The sequence below is a fragment of the Gallus gallus genome, chromosome 2 (genome assembly GCF_016699485.2).
Source record: "Gallus gallus isolate bGalGal1 chromosome 2, bGalGal1.mat.broiler.GRCg7b, whole genome shotgun sequence".
In the NCBI taxonomy this organism is placed as follows: domain Eukaryota; kingdom Metazoa; phylum Chordata; class Aves; order Galliformes; family Phasianidae; genus Gallus; species Gallus gallus.
Window position 1 is genome coordinate 94,788,346 of NC_052533.1, and position 24,113 is coordinate 94,812,458.

The 24,113-nt window shown below is 35.8% G+C and overlaps 1 protein-coding gene across 16 annotated transcripts in view; it reads left to right on the forward strand.

Moving 5' to 3' along the window:
- Nucleotides 1-24,113, forward strand: part of CDH19 (cadherin 19) — a 107,118-nt gene that overhangs the window by 54,886 nt on the left and 28,119 nt on the right. For 9 of the 16 annotated variants that reach the window (XM_046925061.1, XM_040684834.2, XM_046925035.1 and 6 more), the window contains 3 exons: nucleotides 10,731-10,880; nucleotides 13,508-13,734; nucleotides 17,083-17,374. In XM_046925061.1, the coding sequence (XP_046781017.1) occupies nucleotides 13,537-13,734; nucleotides 17,083-17,374 (490 nt within the window). In that variant the 5' untranslated portion in view covers nucleotides 10,731-10,880; nucleotides 13,508-13,536. Of the gene's footprint in view, nucleotides 1-1,018; nucleotides 1,080-10,706; nucleotides 10,891-13,507; nucleotides 13,735-17,082; nucleotides 17,375-24,113 lie in introns of all 16 variants that reach the window. The other 7 variants (XM_046925039.1, XM_046925045.1, XM_025147295.3 and 4 more) reach the window with 5 other exon arrangements.

The following is a 24,113-nucleotide window of genomic DNA, read 5'->3' on the forward strand; positions in this document are numbered from 1 at the left end:
TCACAAAACAGAAAACTCTTCTATTATTTTATGAGATAGCAAAAGGAATTTATGGTGACGGTATCTGTTTCCTGTTTTCTTTCCCTTTTGTTAAAAATCTTTTTATTTCTCTGAATAGCTTTCCACATCCTGTTCCCCCTAATCCCGCTGATACACTGTTAGAAGTGTTGTGTGAAAAGGGCAGAGAAGTTTGGCAGAAAGCAAAATTCCTTAAGTTCCAGTTGTCTTCAGATATCCAAGGAACTGGGAGTGGTTGAGCTTAGATTCTGAGTGGTACCCCACTTAGCGCTAGAAGCCCAGTTGCATTCAATTTATGAACTATCACGATTAAGGATTCACAAATAGCTCACTGCCCAATTTGTCTAATTATGTTCAAATGAGGACCTCTTGTAAGGAATTTGTCTGTGCCCAATGAGAACCCTCATGGCTAGATTAGTGAATAGTGCAGTTTATTAAAGTGACAGTTTACAGGTTCTTTTGAATTTACAGAGTTAAATACACTGTCTGCAAAGCATGTGAGGTTAACTAAGAACATGAATAATACATCCAACTGCAACTGCATGAAATTATGGAATAAATCTATAGAGATTTCTAAGTTTCCTAGGGAAGCAGTCAGTATAACTGAATGTGTGAATCTTACCCAACAGATATCCTTATTATGGGGCAGGGAGGCTCTGCTCGTTGACTGATCCCAGCTTGCTTGTGACGATGTCTTAATTGCTTGTCTGTGATGGTATACTCCTGCTCTCAAATTCTTTCTCTATTAAGCCATTTTTATACTATTTTCTTACTTTGAAGTGGAGCTTGAGTGACTCCAGTCAAACATACCTTTGTCTTGCAAAGTTAACTCAAAAACATATTTTTAACTGCTGTCTCATGGCTAGCTAAGGAAGACAAGATTGTTTATCAGTTCCAATAGTATGATCAAGTCTCCATCCTTGCAAGATGATCACAAAATTTGGCCACAGGACTGCTCCACATTCCATGTTTGTTTTGTTTTGTTTTGTTTTTCTCTTAGATTCAGCATACTAGATCATAGTCATGATCCTGTGGTTGGCCACCCTACCCATGGCAGAGGGGTAAGAACTAGCTGGTCTTGGAGGTCCCTTCCAATCCAAGCCATTCTACGATTTTTTAATTCTATGATTCTAGACTCCCCTGATGTTTGCTAACAGCTAAGGTCTCAGGTCATGGCAATTAGGGAACCATCATTGAACAGATGATCCAGTTCATTCCAGCCTGAAGGTTTTACCTCTTCTCAAGAGGTGGACATTTGAATAAATTACATTCAGCCAATATTCCACAAGTCCTGGGCAAGGATTGATTAATGCACCCAAACTACCTGGAATGATGGGGTATATCTGATATGAAACAAAATGTCAAACTCAAGATAAAATCTAAATACATGACAAGCAGTTAAATTCTATCCAGGGAGAAATATATTTGTCTAAATGTGCATGGAAAATGTTTTGGATCAACATTCTGCTGAAAGCTAACATTGGAATTAAAATGTATGAGCAGAATGAAACAAAGTGGTATAAGGCTGTAATGTCAATTAACATCTTGACTGTTCTTTTCACAATTGTGGGATTAAAATGAATAATTGATTAATTCGGGAATCTCATGGAAAGGAGCTACAAAGTCCACTGATCTAGCAAATTAAATCGTATAAACCTATAAAATGTCGAAGTTATAGATAGGTTCAATGAATGAAATGTCTGTCCTATCCATTTACTCAAAGTTCCCAGAGAATGTTTCTGGTATTCATAATATTTACCTGTGCTACTTATGAAGTTGCAGTACAAGAGGCCTGGTTTTAATCTGCCCAGTTGATAGATGTGGCATAAAGTAGAAGATGTGAGCAAACTGCAATTATTCTCAGAGCTGAAAGGTGTTCTCCATTCAGTTTAAAGCAACAGATTTTTATTCTTGCAATCCATCTTGACACCACTGAATATCACTGATGATTATGTAATCTTTTTTTTTTTTTTTTAATAAACAGAATTCAGTGCCCCTAAATAACTCATGCTGCCTATGACACCGTGATGTGATTCATAAAACAATCTTCAAGAGAATTTTCCTTCAGTTTTGCTCCTTCACTTTCCTGTTATGCCAGCAGTGTCCCTGAAAAGTATGTTAGTAGGCTAGGAATAATGACAGTTAACTTCAGGTCAGTTGTTCACAAGTTTGCAAAATTCAAAATGAAATGTTACTCTAAATCTACACAGCTTTTGTGGAGTTTTGCAGCTGAGATTCAGAGTCTTCTTCAAAATAAGTAGTTAATAAGTTAATAGTATGATTCATAGCTTCTTTTAACACAAAAAGCACACATGGAAAGCACTACTGTTACTATTGTTTCTTGTTCCTTTTTATTTCCCTTGGCTTCTTGATTGGCTTACTGTCCAACATGAAACTGGTTTTGAGTGAGTCTGGGGCAGTCATAGCCCATTTTTCACTATTAAGGAATTGCCACCTATTAATTAAATATATATAATCCATTAGCAGTGGACTTTATAGACATACATAATTTATAACCATTACCTTCTTCAGGATATGAGTTCTCACTTATATAAACTAATGAATTAAGTCTTTGTCCATTCAGTTACTATGGCAATGCTATGGACTTCCCAGTTTCAGCTGGCTTGTAATGAATTAAATAGTCAGCAACTCTGACAGAATCCTGAAAGAAGGGTAATTGTGCAAATGAAGTATGAAGGAGGGAGGTATCTATACAAACAAATTTCAGTAAGAACTTAATTTGGGAGCAGTTTTAAACAGTATGTTATAGTGAATTAGAGCATCTTTCAGGGCTCATGCATATGCTCATAGGGATTGAAGTTATCTACTCAATTGCATAAGAACCATAGAATGCTCTGTAGCCTGAGGAAGGCTAAATAAAAACAGGAAATGCCTACAAAGTAGGCATGCTGGTTGCCAGGACAAAAAGGTGCCCTGAAAAGTATCTTCACAATTCAGTGGATTGGAAGCACTTCCTTGATACCAATTTTCATGAGCTATTGTGAGGGGAGGAAGTTTGAAAGTAGGCTTATGTATCATTTTCACACATAGATGGAAATATATATATCTATCTCCATGAAGGAGATATTGTTCTAATCAGTATGGGAAACACTGATGGGTTGTGTAGTTAATTGCTTCCCACAATTTGGTCTCAGCACCTTAACCTCATACAGGTCATCACAGAAAGTGCACACATATTATGTGCTAAATAGACAGAAATGCACAGAAAGGAATAGCTATGTAATCAAAAGCAAGCAAACGAACAAACAAAAAAAAGTGTCTCTAAAATTAAAGGGCATTAAGAAGTTTCAGAATATTTTTTACTTGATTTTAAATATTTCAATTTTTTTTCTGTCAATTAATGCATATAAAAAACTATGTTTGAAAATTACATTTTATTCCACATTAAAGTTTTTTTGCCTATTCCAAACAAAAGTTATTTGATTTGCAGTGCTACTCATATTTACTCTTCCACCCCTGGATTTTCTTAAAATTTTACTTTCTATTGGAAACACCCTGAACTCTCTCACAAATACTAACATATACATTGAGGGATGGGAAATAAGATCCTTGTCTGTTTTTCCTGCTTTTCTCTATGAGTCTCTAGCCAAAATTGCAGTGGCATGTGAAAGTTACCAACCTAAGTAAGCATAAAGCTAACTGAAATAGTCACGACAGGAATAGTCCTGTTCCTATTTTGCCTGCTAAAAAACAGAGTTTTCTAGTTTTTAAAGGTAAATTTCCAATGTCAAGCATTGGTTATCACATAGTTGCATCTAATTCAGAAAATTAATACATATCAGAAAGAAATTACAGAAGAAATGAAAAATCAGTTAGAGAAGGTCATTTTTATTCATATTTTCAAGTTTTATTCAGAAGGTTTTCACTTTTTTTTATTTTTTTTTAGCTTTACTTTGTTACTTCCATTCTTTAATTAGAAAATTTATTCATGAACATAGTATTTCACCTTTACACAATCTGTGGACTTATTTAAAAGAAACACAGAAATCTAGGCACTGTTACCTGTTCAAACATGCATCATCTGTTGCTAAATTTGCTATTTGCAAAAGCCTCATGTTTCTTCCTTAGGTTAATTCCCGAGCCTTCTGCCTCCTGCTTTGCTACACAGATTCTCATGTATCTTTTACATTTTCTCGGATGACTTCTGCCCTCCATAAACTCTACTCTTTTCTTGTCAGCAAAACATCTTTTGATAATATGTGTTATGCCACTTCATCAGCTAGGCCTGTTCACAATTCTGATTGTAATTTTCTTAATCCATTCTTTTTTTTTTTTTTTTTTTTTTTTTCCACCCCTTTGCTCTGGAGAATCTATTTTTGCCCTGCAATGAAGTGTGCAAATGTCACATAACTAACACTGTCTTCCAGAGGTTTTATATTCTTTTGAAATAACTGAGAGTACTTAATATTTATTTCTTCTTTCTGCCAGATGTGGGACTATTGCATTGAATATCTACAGTTCCTACATATTTCATATTTGAAAAAAACAGGATTACCCTCTGAATAACCCATGGGGACTCTGGTTTAACAACTTAATACAAGATAGATAATTTTTTGTAGTAGGCTTCTGTGAAGTCAAATATCAAAATAATCTGCATAGAGTGGTATGGCTGAGAAGCAACAGGGTCTCCTCACACAGGTGAAGGGGTGATAATGACACACAAAGATTCAAGAGAGGTAAAATCTTGCCTAAAGTTGCAGTAAACATATTGCAGATAAGTTGCAGTTGTGGGGGCAGAACTGATGGGTGGGTAACTACATAATTCATCCCTTGTAGGTGCAAACTGAGGAATGTGTTTTAAGTGAAGAGTAGGAAAACAGTGAGTAGGGAGCCTCAGTGCCTTCCTAAGAAAGAAAAATTTGAAATAGGCAAAGAGGAGGAAGAATCATGTGGTAGCAAGGTAAAAACTGTCAGAAGAAGACAGGAATGAATGAGTTAAAGATGCAGAACAGAAAACATAGTAAAACAACACAATATTTTGCCATCTTCAGTTGTGTGCCCAGCTCTTTTCTACAAAGAGTATTAGTCCTGAAGATAAGTAATCTTGTCAACTAATAACAATAATTAGCTTAAATAATATCAGGAGAATGTTTATGGTGTTCTTCAAGTCTTTGGTAATTTTCAAATTCTCCAATAGAAAAAGAATGCAATGACACAGTATAACCCAAACAATGACTTCTAGAAATTCAAGTTTCAAGAAAAGTACTAGCTGTGTTCCTGACTTTCTGATTAATGGATTTTTTGGGTTAAAAAAAAAAGAAAAAAGTTATTATAATTAATGAGAATGTCTGAAGATATTTTAATTCAATTCCAAGTCAGGTATTAACTATGTTGAATGATTGCAGAAGCGTAAATGGTAATTTCTCCCCTCAATTTACAGGAAGAGGTACATTACATGTACTAAGTAGCTAGCAGGAAGATTGGAAATAATGAGACTTTATTTTATGGAAAAGCAGGCATTCCTTTTCTAGAAGTAAAGGTCAAAATTAAATCACTGTGTTATCACAGGAGTAACTGGCATCCATAGAGTAACCTCTAAACATAGTTTAAAAACCATTACTTTTTGGAGTGTGAAATATCAATAGACAGAAAAGACATTCTCTTTTTAGGATTATTATTTTTTTTTTTAATGTGTTTTCATTTGAATCTCATGAGACATTATTCCATTGAAGAACTACGTGGGAAAATCTCTGTACAATTCTCAAATCTGCTGGTAATGGAAGATTCATAATCTGAAAACTATACAAAGGGAACAAAACCTAAGAAAGAATACCATTTTAGCAAGTTTCTCAATTAATTCATTTCCATCTGAGTTTATCCTGATTCTGAAAAGTGTAAATATTCTTCTGTTTATTTCCACTGTTTAAAGGAGGACAGATTCTGTTTTTCATACTCTTCATATTACTTAACTTTTCTGAGGAAAGGTTCATCCTTTCAACGTTCTTGTAGCATTTTTCCAAATAACACCCATTCTGGTGGTGCACAAGGCAGGATTGCTGGGTGCTGAACAGTGTGGGTTTTTCTCTTTTTCATATAGATATGCAAGGGACACTATTCATTAATTTAAATTCTATTTCTATGTTATATATAAGAGCAAATTTTCTGGTTTATACTGAAAAATATTCATGCTGTTAAAAGGGAACCTTCACTACAATACTGTCAGTATTTTAATAATAAACAGAGCACAACATTAGTTATTGAAAAATAGCTATGTGAAGGTATATTTAACTGCTTATAGGGGGTTGTTTTCAGAATTATTTGTTTTATTTACAAATACATCTTGGAATTTTTCCTCAAATACAAGCATTTGAATCTGATTTAGTTCTACTTACCCATTGACATAGCCTGGATGATTTCATTTAATGGTGTTTCTGATTTGCTTATTTTATGTGGAGAACTGACTACAAAGCCATAACCACAAGATTAGCAATACCTCAAAATACGCCAAAAAAAGCATCAGTTTAACTGAAATGCCTAAACTTTTTTTTTTTTTTTTTTTTTTTTTTTATCCTTGTGTATTTCATGTTTGGAGGGGGTTAAATCTCCTCAAAAAACATGTGACAGGGGAATTCATTTAGTAATTAATATGTAGAACAAATAATTATGAATGAAAGCAAAAAAGGAACCAGAATCCTAAAGAGAATTTTGGAATGCTTCATGAAGTGTCTTCTTGAAAATCATCTGGCAAACATTCAAGTGTGAATCACAGAATGTGATCCTTCACATCATTACGTTGACAAGTGGTTCTTCAGTACCAAGTGGTATCCTGCAGAGAAGAAAATGTTCCAGTAGGATTTGCCCCATGAATCAAACATCTTATAACTGAATTTACTACTTCTCTACAATAAAAAGCAAATGGCAGAAGACAAATATTTTTGTTTTTCCTGCATGCATGTTGGTCTTTTTAGTCAGCAAAATATTTATGCAGAAATAATTTATTTTAGTCAATTTTCAATACTGCAAACTAGGTTGAAAATAAATAGTAGTAATAGATAAAGAAAGCTACAATTAAAACTAAGCATTTATTTATTTATTTGTGTATAGGACAGTGTATCGCAACTATCAGCCTAACAATAGTTTGGCATCTCAGCGTGTTTGTTTGCTTGCTTATTTATTTATTTGTTTGTTTATTTGTCTAAATACATATGCTGAAGTTCCTGAATGACTGCAGAAAGTGAACATATCTCAGCCAGAACATTTCAAATTTTCTTTAGCTCAGAAATATTGCAGCTGAAGTAGAATGTAAATGCACAGCAGAATAGTTTGTAAAATAGAACAACATATATAATAATTCATCAATGTTTAGAAAACAAAACATAGATATTCCCACTTCATTTTCTTGCAATAATAGAGAGGAAAAAATAAAGTAGGAATATATATATATCATGTTTATGAAATGTTCACCAGCTTCTATTTAGTTAATAACATGTTTAGAAGTTATGCTTTCACAAAGGGTAAAGTTACGTTGCAAAGATGCAACACAAACTTAGGAGAAATTTTTAAGGATTAATCACCTATGGAGAATCTGTGGGACTTTCTCTGTGTGTGTCAGAGTGATATTATCTATGATACTACTTAAGTATTTGAGTAAACTCCAAAAGACTCCTTTAAGTTTTCTTTATTCTTTTCTGATCTTCCAGATTTAATTTTAATATTCTCCGGATTCCATCTGAAAAAACATGAAAAATCTTACAGAATCCAACTGTATCTTAACCATCACTCCAAAATGTCACTTCCACAGAATGAAAGCAGTCTGGTTGAGTCCTGCAGTCTGAAATTTTTCCCTCCCCACAGAACTATGCTGTGTTGAAGGGAATGGTATGGGTGATGCTCTCTTTGCCCCCACAGATTTTGGGGATAGATATCACTACTAGCTGTAAAGTAACTCCAAAGAACCGCAACTGGAAAAATTAGTTCTCTTTCTCCTGTGGACATGACTGAAGTATTTGAAGCTGCATGTTCAGCTCCATGTAGTACAACTGTCAGAAGTGAGTGAAATAATCATTTCATGTTTCCAAAATTCTTATACTCTTAGCACACAGCAGTCACCTAAGGGAAGACAAACAGGCTTATTGAACTAGACCTAGAAATATCGAACTGGTTCCAGACACATGTGTATCTGGGAAACTGCAGATTGATAACCGATTGCTCAGTTCTGAAAATACTGGTGGACCAGGACTGAAAAGGGCAAAAGATGACTGTCTCATCTTGTGTGTTCACAGCCACTAGTAAATAAGTGTTTTGTAGCCAGCTGTATGTGACAAAATTCAGATGGAATATATTATGTGAGGATGAATAATCACTGGTTTAAACTCAGAAAGATGTCTGGTTGTATTTCTCCAAATTCATTTGTCTTTTGATGATTAGTATAGTTTCAGTAACAGAATGAGAATCTAAGATACATTGTAGCCTAAGACTGTAAAACAGAATATGTCTTTCCATCCTCTGTCTTATCTCTTTCAGTTTGTGGGCTGAACAGGGCTCTCCCACTTGTGGCCTTCAGTCACTGTAGGAAATCCCATCATTAAACTTTGATCTTTCCTCTCATTAAAAATGAATGTCTTACCTTTCTCTATATTTCTACATGCTTTTAATATTAGAAATAGCATTTGAGAAATAAATATCACAGTTTGATACTATAAAAGATGTTTCATCTCTTTAGTATCTATAGATTTCTGCCAACAGCTTGCCAGGATTTGAAAGCTCACGATTTTGTAATCTGAAATGGCATTTAGGATTTTTCAATAATGCAGTATATACACTAGTAAAATGTTGAAATCAGTTGTTATGTGTTAATACACTGCCTAAAATAATAATCAGTACACCATTATAAAACAATGCAATAGCTGGATTTCTAGTCAGTCAGCTCTACATTGATTAAAATACAGAGATGTAAAGGCTCTTATCAACTAAAAAAAAATATTTTTTTCTAAAGCTATTTTGTTCATGTATAACTGACAGATAATTACTGTGGCATTTCTATGTAACAGTTTGGAGTCTTTCCCTAATGGTATAATACCATATTTACAAAATGAAGAAAATAATGACCCAATTAAAATAAAGTGAAATTTGTGTCACATTCATAACACCTAAGTAATTGTTTTCCATGTAAGTGAAGTGCTGGGTGACTAGTGGAGACACATGAAGCTGTTAATGTGTTAATACGCAATACAAATCAATATGATTTGGTCAAATGTCATATCAAGACGTGTTAAAGAAGACACTTCTCAAGGACAAGTAATAGCTTTTAAAATAGGCATGCATTAGACTAGCAAGACTATTGTTGATATATTTCTAATTAATTGACTGAAGATATTACATTTCAGACGTTAGCTCTAGTAACCAGAGTATAATTACATTTGGCATATTTGTTAGATGTAGCAGCCCAAAGTCATGTGAAATTCTGCAACTGGAAAAAGGAGCGAGAATAGGACTAAGTCCACTATTTTGCAAATATAGGAATATTTTGCCACTGCTCTATACATTTTACAAAAACAAACAATAAGTATCAGGATCAAAAAAAAAAAAAAAAAAAAAAACCCAACCAAACAAACAAAAACCCACAAACGTGCACACTGAATATCTGAATATGCTATATACATATAGTATATACATATACATATAAATATCACATAGATACATGCATACAATTATTCCATTGTGTGTTATAAATGTAACTGAGTGTCTATCGCATTGGGTGGAGCCAGAACTGGCCATAAAAATGAGTGCGTATGCAACCTTTTCTTGAAGGGAGATAGAACAGCATCATTGTAACCCACTAGCATTACTAGTGGCATGTTGTAACTCCTTAATTGTAAAACTTTGCTTATTTCAAGTTCTTGTGGTGGTGTTGTTATTATTGTTACAAAATTAAGTTTCTTTGTCATTCTTCAGATATGTGAACTAGAACAGAAACTATCATGTCTGTCCATATATAGATAAATACTTCATAATGTTGCTGGTTTGCCTTTCCTTAGTCTTTTATTTTTTTCCATTAACACACAATTTACTTCACTAAACTCCAGAGGCCAATTTTTTAAACATCTTACTCTACCTATTATTACTCACAAACTGTTAGGCAGCAAAAGGTACGATTATATAATGTATTGAACCTGTCAAAATTTATAATAAATTATTCTTACTACAACAAAGAGAATTCAAAACCAAATCAGACTACCAGGACACCTGAAATTAATATCTCGTTTCGAAAGATGTTAGGTTTAAACTTGGAGACAATTCTAGAATAAAACAAAGTACTCTACGACTTTGTTCCAAAAAGTTGAATCTTAAATTCTACAAGAATATTTTGACTTTCATGAAAGCTAAAAGGAAAGTATTGCTTTAAAAGCTGTAGCCTACTTATTACAATTGCAATTGATGTTCTTATTGCTCTAAGTCTTTATTAAAACAGTTCAATCCATTGCAAGTGGGAGTGAAGATGTACTACTTCCTGAAGAGTGGAACAGGAGCAGAAATATGGTCCCCATTTCTTTCATACTCTTGGGAAATTATTAGTGGCAGCTCATTTGCTCATCTCTAAAAATACATTTGTCTTCTTTTTAATGAGGGATTACATTATTAGGATTTTTTCTATTTGTTCATTGCTACATCACCTAAAAACTCAGTGCTTTTAGTAATCATCATTTCTGCTATATATTATAACGCAGACTATAAAGTCATTTCATTTACAGTGACCTTACCAATTAAGGGAAAACAAGAGAGAAGCGATGGATAGGAGAAGACAGAAGAATGCAAAGGAATAGTGAGGCAATACTTGTGACTGTGACAGGAATCAATCTCAGCATGGAGCTACCTTAAAAACTGTGACCACTTTTTTCCAAGTAAGTAATGGTACTGACTTCTATTTATTTATTTGTTTCTTTATTTGTTTGTTAAAGAAAGACCAGAAATAGAGAAGAGAATAAGAAATTAGGTTTCTGGATATTTTGCAAGAGTTGCTTCCAATATTGAGTCTGGAGAATAGAAAGAAGGTGATTACTTCACAAGGCAAATATTAGATATACAAAGAATTTGCTGGCCAGAAGCTGGAGGCAGTGTCTGGACATCAAAGATATTGGAAGCAAATTTATTTTGAAATACCTTGAAACAAATTGCATATGTTTGATTGAACACAGAAGGACAAACCAGAAAGACATATAGCACTCAGTTTCAGTACACAGCCTTATGTTTTTTCACAATAATTTATTCAGCATTTTCAAGTGAATGTCACTTCATACATGTAACAAATTGTGTGAAAAATTTCAAAATTTGAAAATGTATATTTACTACTATTGCATCAGAGGTGTGATGCCTGAATAGATGTAGCATAGGCTGTTGAAATAAACTAGGAATGAAAAGAAAAGGAAATGGACCAAAATGCTAATTATGTTCTTTAAATTGTTTACCACTGATGTAGCCATCAGTGGCTAACTGCTGAGATCACTGACGAAAGGTGGGCAGCAGTTGACCAGTGTAGTCATATTCTGTATCCTCACTATGATGTTTATAAAGAGTGTCTTGTCAGATGAGCTTGCTGGATCTCCATTTGCTATTCATTCTTCGTGAAATAATACTCTACAAGCCTGAAATGCCTTGTTGAAATAGGTGTGCAGTGTCAGAATAAACAGAAAGATCAGAAGCGGTTACTACAGGCCAGTCTGAATGCCTGTCTCCTCATTTAAATGCTGCTTGAAATAGTCTTTATGATTCCTCAGAAAGGTCTCTGAATATTTGACTGTTTCTTCACTTAAATTTTTTGACCTTTGCCATGCATCACAGAATCAAACAAGGTTTGAGATTGGAAGGGACCTCCTTAGTTTGTTTGATCCAAGCCTCTACTCAGGAAGGGCCACCAAGGTCAAGTTGTTCAGGATCATGTCCAGATAGCTTTTGAGCACCTCAAATAAAGGAGATTTCACAACATCTTTGGACAACAGATCCTAGTATTTTATCACCCCCACAGTAAAGAATATCTTTCTGATGTTTATGTGTAACCTCCTGTGTCCCAGTTTGTGCCCACTGCCTCTTGGCCTGACACTGGGTATCGTTGAAAAGAGTCTCATTCAGTCTTCTTTGCATCCTCCCTTCAGGTGTTTATGCATTTTTATAACATCCCCTTTGAGCCTCCTCTTCTACCAATTGTCTAAGCCTCTTCTCATAGGAGAGGAGGTCCAGTGTCTTGATTATCTTAGTGAACTTTTGTTGGACTCTTTCCAATATGTGCAATGAAGGGCCCAGAACTGGACACGGTGTTCCAAGTGCAGTCTCATAGATGCTAAGTCAGGAAGGATCACCTCTCTTGACATGCTGGAAAAAAAATGGGTGTTCATAGCATTATTATTTAAAATATCATTTTAAAAGACATATTAATTTGTATTTTATTCTGAACAGAGGTGTTCAGGATGTCCATGGTCTATAGTTTTTTTAGGCCTAAATTAAAAGCAAATACATACATCTTTTTCAGTATGTTGCACAAACTGTCTACCATAAGATAAATTCATAAACCAGACTTTATTTCTGTATAGAAATTTTTATTCTTCTTGCATAAAGGTTTGAAGAAAACTGATAGTGATTTGTGAACGGATGGTAAGGATTTTCAGAATTCTCTTTGCCTCTTAGGAGATAGCGATTCTCAACTAAGAATTGCACATTATTTAAATTTCAGTGTTTAAATTATTGTGCCAAAGATCACTGGAAATATAATAATAGCACATAGTTTGTACTAAGCCTTAGTTTTCTGAAAGAGTATTTTCTGCAAATTAAACTAGCTACAGGAACATACAGTTTTAAGATATATTTTTCCTTTGTCTGTTCAATCAAACAAAGACAAGAATGTTGGAGGTGCTAAAAGCACGTAAAACACTTAATTCCTATAGACCAGAAAGGAACAAGATGCACATTTTTACCACTTCTTCATGGTACTCTTGTGCCTTTGACATGGTGTTTTTTTTTGTTTTTTTTTTTTTTGGTGGGCATTTTGCTGACTTGGGAAAGAGAGAAAGAAGATTTAAACAATATTCACTGCTCTGTTTCAGTTGTCAGTCATTGGGTACACTAAGTCTAGTTGTTCACCCTTCAGGCAGTTCTGTGACTGTAGCTCAAAATGAGCCCTGTCTAAGCAGAAACATACAATTATTCCAATCTAATTATTTCTACGCTACAATACAATTGCCCAGCTTGATTTGGAAGATGAATTAATTGGACGATGATTTCCATTTTTTGCTTAAAACGTCCCTGTGTAGGATTTTCATAAAGGGAAGTTGAACACTTGATGTTCATGCCAGAGCCTCTTAAGGAATCTCCATTTTAATCAGAAGCAGACTTTGTTTCAGTTCTTTCCTTTTTGGGAGGGGAGGAGGTTTTAAGATTGCAAATCAGCTCTTACATTAGCACAGAATATATAAGTAAAAGTGGGAAGATAAAATTGATGCTTTGTCAAAGATTTTTCTTTTTTTCTCCTTTTCCACAGATGAAAATTGTTTGAAAAGAGGTTTCAGCATGAATTGCTCCACTTTCCTCTCTCTTGTGCTGGCACTGGTTCAACTTCAACTTTGTTCTCCAACCACACAGATCTTCAGTGCTCAAAAGACAGATCAGTCTTACACAACAATTCGAAGAGTGAAGCGTGGCTGGGTATGGGAGCCACTTTTTGTAACTGAGGAAGAGACCTCAACGATGCCTATGTATGTTGGACAGGTATGACAAGTCATGATGTCAGGATGATATAAGGTTATATCTAACATGCTGATTACCATATGACCAGGAAATAATAAGAAAAATAGGAAGACAACCTAAGGTAGCTGTTACTGGGCAGCACAACACCTCAACATTACTGTGATCTGATTTAGGATCAAAGAACTACTGGCTCTAGAGGTCATGGCAGTAGTCAAGTGCATTCTGTCATCTGGCTCTACAATCAAGGAAACACAAGGAATGCTCACTCAATTACTGAAATTAAAACTGCACAGAATAGGTGGAGATACCAAAATGAAAATTTCCTTTCTATCTTCTGAATGAAAGTTAAGGACTCATTTATCAACAATCTGGCAATTTGCTTGTGCTATTTTTGGCACCGCATCAAAGTGGCTATACTGATTTCAGTGTAGTTTACAAACAGTATTTAGCATGATCTTCTATTACACTAAGTAGCAGCTGATTCATCCCTCATTAATTTTTAATGAAGCAGATTAATACTAAATCCTTTTACCACTGAGAAACTACAGGAATCTGCATGGTTCATTAGATTAATGTAGCTTTAGCACAACGAGCAATAACTTTTCACCCTCCTTTAAAAGTGTTCTTTAAGATAATTGTCTTAATGAGACTTTATCTACTCCTTATTTTCCCTTTTTGCTTACTCTTCATATTATTATTTATTACTATTATTTATTTTTGTAATCTAGAAGTAATTGTAATCTTGAGATCTAGTTTTTGTTTCTTTAAGGCAATTTCTAGATGAATGAACCAAAATAAGTTTAACTGCTAATTAACTAGCACTAAAATTTAATTGGGCCCAAAGGGTGAAGTGCTTAAAATTCATTAGTTACTTTCTCTCAACCCCTCCGAAGTAACTACTACAGAAATGCAATGTCTTACTTCTAGAAGAACGCGTATAGACATACTCATTTTTAATTATTATAACTTTTCCCTTAGCTAGAAAACACAGTTTCCCATGAAAGAAGCTCGATAAATATAATACATTTTCAGCTCTAGACAACTTTAATAATATTGTGTTTTTATTTTACACAGGTAAACTATGGGGAATTTTAATTGAGAACTATTGTTAATTTACTGCAGTTTAGCCACTCTTTAGATCAGACACTTACTTGTAGCTTTCTGTTGAGTACAATAAACTCTATTTTCTGTAAATAAAATGAAAATGTATAATCAACATATGACTTTTTAGTAAATAAAGCCCAGAAGAAATTCCATGAACAAAATGATAGAGGTAGACAGTCTTTGTTAATTGTTATTCCATATTACAACTCCTTATGGTGTCATTCAGAGCTCAATGTTCAAATTTAATTTATCACAGGTTAATAAATACTTTTCCATTATTCTTTTTAAGAAAAATAAAAATAAAAAAAAGTGTCCACCAGCATTATGATGTCAGATATACGAAGACATAAATTCTTTGTCCCAGGTTTCATTTGCAATTAAAAGGCCATTTATTCTATTGTGTCTAGCCTAAAAAAATAAGTTAGCTGATAACCCTCTCTATGCTTTCTCAGCATATGTCATATATAAGAGAACTCTCATTTAATAGCATGAAAATATTTTAGGCATAATTATATTAAGAGAAATGGTTCATTATAGGGTATGCCTAAAAACCCAGTCCCAGTCAAGTTTTCAGGTGTTTATTCTCGAAGGGTTTGATGCATTTTGTTATCACATCCCAACCACATCTTAGGGTAAAGATTTAGACACCCATTACCTTTCCCATGGTCTGGTATTCATGACAAGGAAACCAAGATGTATAGATCCAGTATAATCTGTGATGCTCCTTAGCCAGCTGCCAAGCTTGGATGACATTAAAACAAGTGGGACCAGACTACTCATAGAGAGATCCTGCCTCCTGGGTTCACCATGTAAATGTGAACCTGCCCCACATTTTGAACACAACCACATGAATTGAAAACTTTAGAGTTTTAGGTGTTTGTATGTTAAAGAACTTAAACATCATAACCCTAATAATGATATTTCATGTTTTTAAGGAGAATTAACTGAGAATTTAGGGCTTGAATACTCTGATAAGACTCAATATAGGAACTCAGCACTGTGTCCCTCATACTTCAGAGCAGTGTCCCAGACTCATTTTAAACGAACTGTCAACTTAATGCATAAAATTGAATAAATATAAAATTCAAAATACAGTTTCCAAAGAAAAGCAGAAACTTTTTCAACATCAGCAGTTATCACAAAATATTTTTAGTAGATCTAATAGAGAAGTGTGTCACAGTTATTTCTTTTCTAACATGTAGTCTACACTGAGCTGTAGGTTCAGTAAGAAAGTAAGAATGAAGCAAAACAGGAATGTTATTTAAATGAACAGCCAGACATGCAATTTACTTTTAAAACACACTACTTCATAGGAGAAGCAAGTTGAATATATTTATATACATATATTACATTGAATTATTCAGTACTTATCCTAGCTCTTAGACATTTTGACACGTTTTTTGAAAACCCAAAATAAATAATAATAATTAAAAAAATACACGGAAATAATGATATGACGGAAAATGATATTGTGAAAAATATCAACTGCAGGTGACTGGAACATTAAGTGTTTCAGTCCCTGCCATCACAAATGTATGGTTGCATATCGTTAACATTAATAGAACAATTTTATTGATGTAAAAAAATGCAGCTGGACCACACTAGTTGCCAGGGCTCAGCTTCATCAAAGGAATCATCATCATAAAGTTCATCTTATCAAGATAAGAGAGGATGCAGATCATCCTGGAAGGAAATGGAAAATGTCTGTCAATTTATTTCAGAATAAATAATAAAGATTAGTACTTCAGAATGGTTTTTCATCAATCTAATATTACAGTACAATTGGAACACCACTCTCCCTCATGATTACACTTAGTATTGCTGAGTATAAGAATAATATATATGTATATTTCTGTAATAATTATAAGACACACTTAACATTTGTAATAACAAAGAATTTAAATAATTTTTTTAAGGACCTTTGCATTGTTCTCAGCAGAAGCTTATAAGAGCTGATAAAACAATGAGCTAATGCATTAGTTAACATTATAATATTAATTTCTTTCACTTCAAAGTGGCTGAAGCACCTTTTTTCAGGTTTACTATATATGTATATGTAAGCTATATCAGTATTTTAAAACTGAGACATAACTGGCTAAAAATGTGACAATGTCCTCTTACAAATATTACTTTCCAAGAAGATTCACTAATGCGGAGGCTCACTGTAGAATGAAAACATAAAAAGCTGAAAACTCATCTTCCAAATTTTATTTCCACCTGAATGTGGAAAATAAATAATAACATTTTTCTGCTTTTCAATTACAGCTGAAATCAGATTTAGACAAGGAGGATGGCAGCCTACAATATATTTTGACTGGGGAGGGAGCTGACAGCATTTTTTTCATCAATGAACATGGCAAAATTTACGTGAGGCAAAAGCTGGATAGAGAAAAGAAATCCTTCTACATTCTAAGAGCCCAAGTAATTAATAGGAAAACTCGTCATCCTATTGAACCTGATTCAGAATTTATTATCAAAGTTCGAGATATCAATGACCATGAACCACAATTCTTAGATGGACCTTATGTGGCTACTGTTCCAGAGATGTCACCTGAAGGTATGACATGCTATAAAATAAACTCTTTAATTCCTGATTATTATTATTTAAATAGCTATATTCATTTAAAATCTTAATAGATTATTACATAGACCACTTTTCAGTGAGAAGGAAGCCATGGTATTTTACAACTTTGCAAAGTTACAAAGGTATATGTTTAAAATGAATTTTGTGAATAACTCCAATTAACATGGTTGCCTTTAAATATTGAGGTACCTATGTGTATGAGGGTAGTTTTACAGATTTTGGATTCATACTTGGGTTGCATACAGAAAACTGCATTTTCCATAATGACTCAGCCTTGAAACTGATACTTATTAAAATATATATAGATATACATAGCATCACATCAGAGCAGGTAGAGTAGTACTACAGAATAGGTAGAATAGGTAGCCAGTTGGTACTGCAGGGAAGATTTCAGTCAGACAGATTTCACTACCTTTTTAATCAAGATAGAACCTTAGTGTCTACACAATTGTTCAGTGTATGACTGTTGTTACAACCTGTCAGCTCTTTGGGCTTCTACCAATGTGATGGAAAAATAGCATACACTTAAAGGCCTCTGACCTTTCTTGACTTTTTAAGCATATAAATATAAGCTCAGATGAACTGGAATGTACTCAACAGCCTTCTTCAGTCTCTTCTGCTTTTGCTTACATTAAACAATAGAACTTCATTATACTCTGTGTAGTATAAATCATACTGTATTGTAACTGGAGAAGAGTCAAATTTACATCAAAGCACTCATGATTTTCCCCCAAATATAGGGATAGTTTCCTTCCTGTAAGTAATGAGTTCAGAACAGAAATGAAGTGGGCTGATGTGATGACCATCCTCGTATCATGTATGATGCCTACCTAGTTCCACAGCCAAGCCTCTATCCCAATTGGTAAGCTTCCCTTTGTTTGGATTAGATGACAGAAAATTTAGTAGTATTTCAAATTCATGAGCAAAATAATTGAAATTTTCATGTCAAAAGGAATGACTTAAACTCTGGATCACTTCTTCCACACTTCTACAAGTCAAAAAAAAAAAAAAAAGATCTGGAGTATGTATCTGGAAGCTTGTGTGAAAGCAGCTGACATAAATGAGCGGATTGTCCCAATAGCTGTCTTCCTAAAGAAAAAAAAAAATAGATTCTTTCAAACTTACTCAAAGAATCCCACTGATCTTTTAAATTCCTAATTCTATTCTTTGGTTATTTCTATTACAGATAAAATCAAATAAAATTGAAAAGAAATTCGAATATTTTGTTACTTAAAATTTTATGAATTAATGATCACATCAACTTAATAGCATTGGGTAACAAAACATGTTTCATTCAGCATTATCCAACTTTTATGGTAGATTCAGTGAATCTTTCACAAGGAGCTGTAAACTTAATCATCCTTTGTCATCCTGGATAGCTTTTGCAAGTCAGGCATACTCATTTTTGGAGTTTAATTAAAAGAGAAGTTAATACCCTAATTCCTGCTACAAAGCAGTAGTCCACGGTTACTACCAGCAACAGCTGCAAAAGCTGTCCATGTAATCGACTTATTGCCTGGTAACTCCGCTTTACACCATGTACTATTTGTTAAACCACTTTGGGGTGTGTGATTGTTTCTTCACTGCTACTTTCTTCCATTCAGACAGAATAGTGTTTTTTTGTTTGTTTGTTTGTTTATTTGTTTTCCCAAAACCTCTGCATTGGAGCTCTTACTAAAATAGCTTTCTAACCTAATTTGTTAGTGGTTCAGAGAGCACTTGTGTCCTCATTGCCTCAAGATTAGAGGTAAAAAGATGGATATTTTGTCAGAATTCTTTGCAGTTTTTTATGTGCTCACAATAAAATTGTACCTTCAGTAAGTTTGCTGATGACACCAAGCTGAGAAGTGAATTTGATACAGCAGAAGGAAGGCATGCTATCCAGAGGGACCCTTGAACTTGAAAGTTGGGCCGTTGGGAAAATAACGAGGTTCAAGAAAGCAGAGTGCAAGGTTTTCAGTTTTGTTCAAGGTAATCCCAGATATAAGTATGAACTGAGAGAACTCCTTGAGAGCAGCCCTGTTGAGAAGAACTTAGGGATCCTGGTATATGAAAAAATTAACATGAGCCAGCAGCGTCTGCTTGCAGTCTGGAAGGCCAATGATATCCTGGGTTCCATTGAAAGAGAGGTGGCAATGGCAAGGGAGGTGACAATCCCCCTCTATTCTGCCCTCGTGAGGCCCCAGCTAGAGTACTTTGCCCAAGTCTGAGGCAAGGCCTCCAACCATAGAAGTATAGAATCATTAAGGTTAGAAAAGACATCTAAGATCTAGTCCATCTGTCTACCTACCACCAATACTGCCCACTGATCATGTCCCTGAGTGCCACATCTCTACAGTTCTTGAACGCCTCCAACACAGGAAAGATGTAGGGCTTTTGGAGAGGGTCCAGAGGAGGGCCACAAAGATCATTAGAGTGCTGGAGCACCTCCCCTGTGAAGACACATTGAAGGAACTGGGCTTGTTCAGCCTGGAAAAGACTGTGGGGAGACCTCATTGCAACATTTAAAGGGTGTTTATAAGCATGAGGGAAAACAACTTTTTATGTGGGTAGAGAGTGATAGGACAAAGGGAAAAGGTTTTAAACTAAAGTAAAGGAGATTTAGATTAGATGTCAGGGAGAAGTTCTTTACTGAGAGTGGTGAAGTGTCAGAACAGGTTGCCCAGAAAGGTTGTGGGTGCCCCATTCCTGAAGTGTTCAAGGCTGTGCTGGATGGGACCTTGGGCAATCTGATCTAGTACTTGATCTAGTGGCTGGCAACCCTCCTGTGGCAGTGAGATTGGAACCTGATGATCCTTCAGGTCTCTTCCAATCCAAGCCATTATATGATTCTATAATATTAAGGAACATAGTTCATTGTCTAGAATTATCTAGGTATTTTTATCTGGGATTACACAGATTTTAAGATTCTGATAATCTTTTCCTTTCCTTTCCTTTCCTTTCCTTTCCTTTCCTTTCCTTTCCTTTCCTTTCCTTTCCTTTCCTTTCCTTTCCTTTCCTTTCCTTTCCTTTCCTTTCCTTTCCTTTCCTTTCCTTTCCTTTCCTTTCCTTTCCTTTCCTTTCCTTTCCTTTCCTTTCCTTTCCTTTCCTTTCCTTTCCTTTCCTTTCCTTTCCTTTCCTTTCCTTTCCTTTCCTTTCCTTTCCTTTCCTTTCCTTTCCTTTCCTTTCCTTTCCTTTCCTTTCCTTTCCTTCCCTTCCCTTCCCTTCCCTTCCCTTCCCTTCCCTTCCCTTCCCTTCCCTTCCCTTCCCTTCCCTTCCCTTCCCTTCCCTTCCCTTCCCTTCCCTTCCCTTCCCTTCCCTTCCCTTCCCTTCCCTTCCCTTCCCTTCCCTTCCCTTCCCTTCCCTTCCCTTCCCTTCCCTTCCCTTCCCTTCCCTTCCCTTCCCTTCCCTTCCCTTCCCTTCCCTTCCCTTCCCTTCCCTTCCCTTCCCTTCCCTTCCCTTCCCTTCCCTTCCCTTCCCTTCCCTTCCCTTCCCTTCCCTTCCCTTCCCTTCCCTTCCCCTTTTTTTTTTCTTTTTAATTGATAATGAGTTATTTATAAGGCGTTTGGTCTCTTATAAAAATGAATAAAGTAGCTGATAATTTAATATGGCTCAACTTAAACTCACCCAAACCTGTAACTATTCCAAGATAATTCTATTATCTACTTCTTCCATCTAGATACTGGTACATACCTGTTGTATTCATATAGCTTTGCAGCCAAGGGAGGTTCATTTGCCCCATGTCAGATCAGAGCTCCAGTTGCTCCAAAGGAATGCACTGTCAAGAAGATCTGAGCTGTGAGTGATGCTGGGTGTGCTCTGGGACAGCAGATTTCAGAAAGGGAAAAACTGCAGTGCAATAGCAGCTGGGAGAGAGGGGTGAGAGATGTGAGAGCAGCCCTGCAGGCACTAAGGTAGTGCAGAAGGAGGGCAGAAGGAGCTCCAGGCACACAGCAGCAGCTCCTTGCAGCCCAGGAATGGCCCTCGGTGGAGCAGGCCATCCCCCTGAAGCCCATGGGCACTGTGTAGAACAGATCTCCCCATGCTTCCATGGAGGAGCCTGCGGGGCAGCCTGGGCCAGAACTGCCACCTGTGGGGATCCATGTGGAGCTCCATGGTATGGAGCTGCATTGGAGCAGTGCTGGGAGAGCTGCAGCCTGTGGGAAGCCCACACGGGATCAGTTCAGGAGGGACTGTGGGTGGGACCCACATGGAGAGGAGGCAGAGTGACCATGGAGGAGCAGCAGAAACAAAGCGTTATGTATGGACTGACTGCAGCCTCCATTTGCACCAACTGGGGAAAGGGGATAGAAGAAAGTGGATGAAGGAAATGTTTTTAATTTGCTTTCAGTTTCTCACTCCTCTGGTCTGCTAGGCAATAATTTACATTAATCTCTCTACCCTGAGTCTGTTTTACCTGTGATGGTAAATGGTGAGTGATCTCCCCGTCCTTATTTCAACTCATGATCTTCTTTTAATCATATTTTCTTCCCTTGTTCCTTTGAGATCAGGGAGTGAGAGAGCAGCTGTGTGGTATTCAACAGTGTATCAGGTTAAACCAACACAATGGTGAATTAATGTGCATGTCTGTCACGTAAAATCATAGAATCACAGAATGGTTTGGGTTGGAAGGGAGCTATAAGGTGATCTATAGGCAGGGACACCTCCCTCTAGACCAGGTTGCTCAAAGCCCCATCCAGCCTGGCCTTGAATGCTTCCAGGGAGGGGGCATCCACAACGTCACTGGGCAACCTGTTTCAGTGTCTCACCACCCTCACAGTAAAGAATTTCTTCCTAATATCTGGTCTACCATCTTCCAGTTTAAAACCATTTCACCTCATCGTGTCACTACATGCACTTAGAAAAAGTCCCACCCCAGCTTTCCTGTAGGCCCCCTTCAGGTACTGGAAGGCCGCTATCAGGTCTCCCGAAAGCCTTCCCTTCTCCAGACTGAAGAGCCCTGGTTCTCTTAGCCTGTTCTCATAGGGAAGGTGCTCCAGCCCTCTGATCACCTTTGTGACCCTCCTCGACCTGCTCCAACAGCTCCATGTCCTTCATGTGTTGGAGGCCCCAGAACTGAATGCAGTACTCCAGGTGGGGTCTCACGAGAGCAGAGAGTATAGGTGGAGTGATAGTGGTATGCACCTTAACAGTGGTTGAATCCAATATGTGGAATGATTGAGTCATGTCACAAAATCCTCTTTGAGCTCAGTTTCCCTGCTTCTCCAAGGGCAGTTGCTGTACTTCTGAGATGAAAGCTCTTTTGGCATGTATCCTAAGGCATTAATCCTTAGAAGGGATTTTCTAACCCCTAAACAGATGGAAACAGTAACCCAATAACTAACCAAATTTGCAACATCAGTAACACAGTGGCTTGTTATGTCACTGCTTTTCTTCCAGTAAAACGTCATCTTCTGTATAGTAAGCACATAGACTGGAAAGAGTTTACATAGTTCTGTAGAGTCTCAATTTCGCTCTGGTTCGGAGGTCTCCAGCAGCTGTTCAGCTCAGTGGTACTTGACCTGGAATCTCCTACTGATTTACTTAAAGAAAACAGACAATACTTGAAAAACAGTCTGTAGCTACTGAGCATTTTGTCTGGAAGTAAGAAAGCAATGAGAAGATAATTCACTGCTGTCTAGGTATTACTTGCCACAGAAAATCATAGAAAAACAGAAAACAGGCATGGAAAATATTACCTAAAATTAGGTAAAAATATCAGTACGTATACTCAAGTGACAACAAATTAGAATACATTTTACTTCATTCCTACCTCTCTTTTATCTTCAGCACTAAATTTTATTACGATTTTGTATGCAAATGTCACTGTAAATGAACAGTGAGTCAGTAAATGGACTCCCTTCTGAGAGTATACATCTGAAGTTTACCTCAGGTGTTTGGCTCAATTTTACATTAAGTACCTCCCATATAGTTGTTAAACTTGTACAAATGCAGTTTATATGATGGAATGGTTGAGTCAGATGCAGTAATTTATCAGTACATAGTGTTTCTGTAGTTTTCAAGCTCTAGTTAGAAAAAATGAGTAACTATATTGTCCTAGCCTGTAGCAGGGGTTTAGAATTAGATGATCTTAAAGATCCCTTTCATTCCAAACCATTCTATGATTCTATGGTTCTATATGAGTGCCCTACAGTTTATCTAATAGGCTGCAATGTATTAGTGGCAAAACTATGTTTTACCCAAAAGGAATAAAATCAAGGATGCAGGAATAGAAAGAAAAATCTTATACAGCAATCAGAAAAATTTTGCTTGCATCAGATAGAACCTGATGAAAAGCACAGAATGTGTAAGTATGTTTACTATGTAGCTTAAGACACTTGTGTGTACGTGCAGTATGTATTTTGGGATAAACTTTATACCAGTGTTATACACAAATATTCAGAAAATGCATGTTTGAAAACTTACAAGTATATTTAGTTAATGTCTCTGGCATCATATCCATTTTCACAATATTTATCATAAGTAGATTCTCATTTATATAATTTCATATAACCTGTAATGTCAAGAGGTGACTTTTTTTTATTTTTTAGATAAAAAAAAAATTGATTTTTTTCAATAAATTATTTATTCTGATTAATTATTTTTCTCCCAGCCATGGAGTTACTTAATGGCTGAATGATTATCTTTTCAGGGTTATTGGGAGATAATATTACTTCTTTAATTTCTGTCACCCATACACAAATGTCTATGTAAAAACAGCTTCATTCAGCAA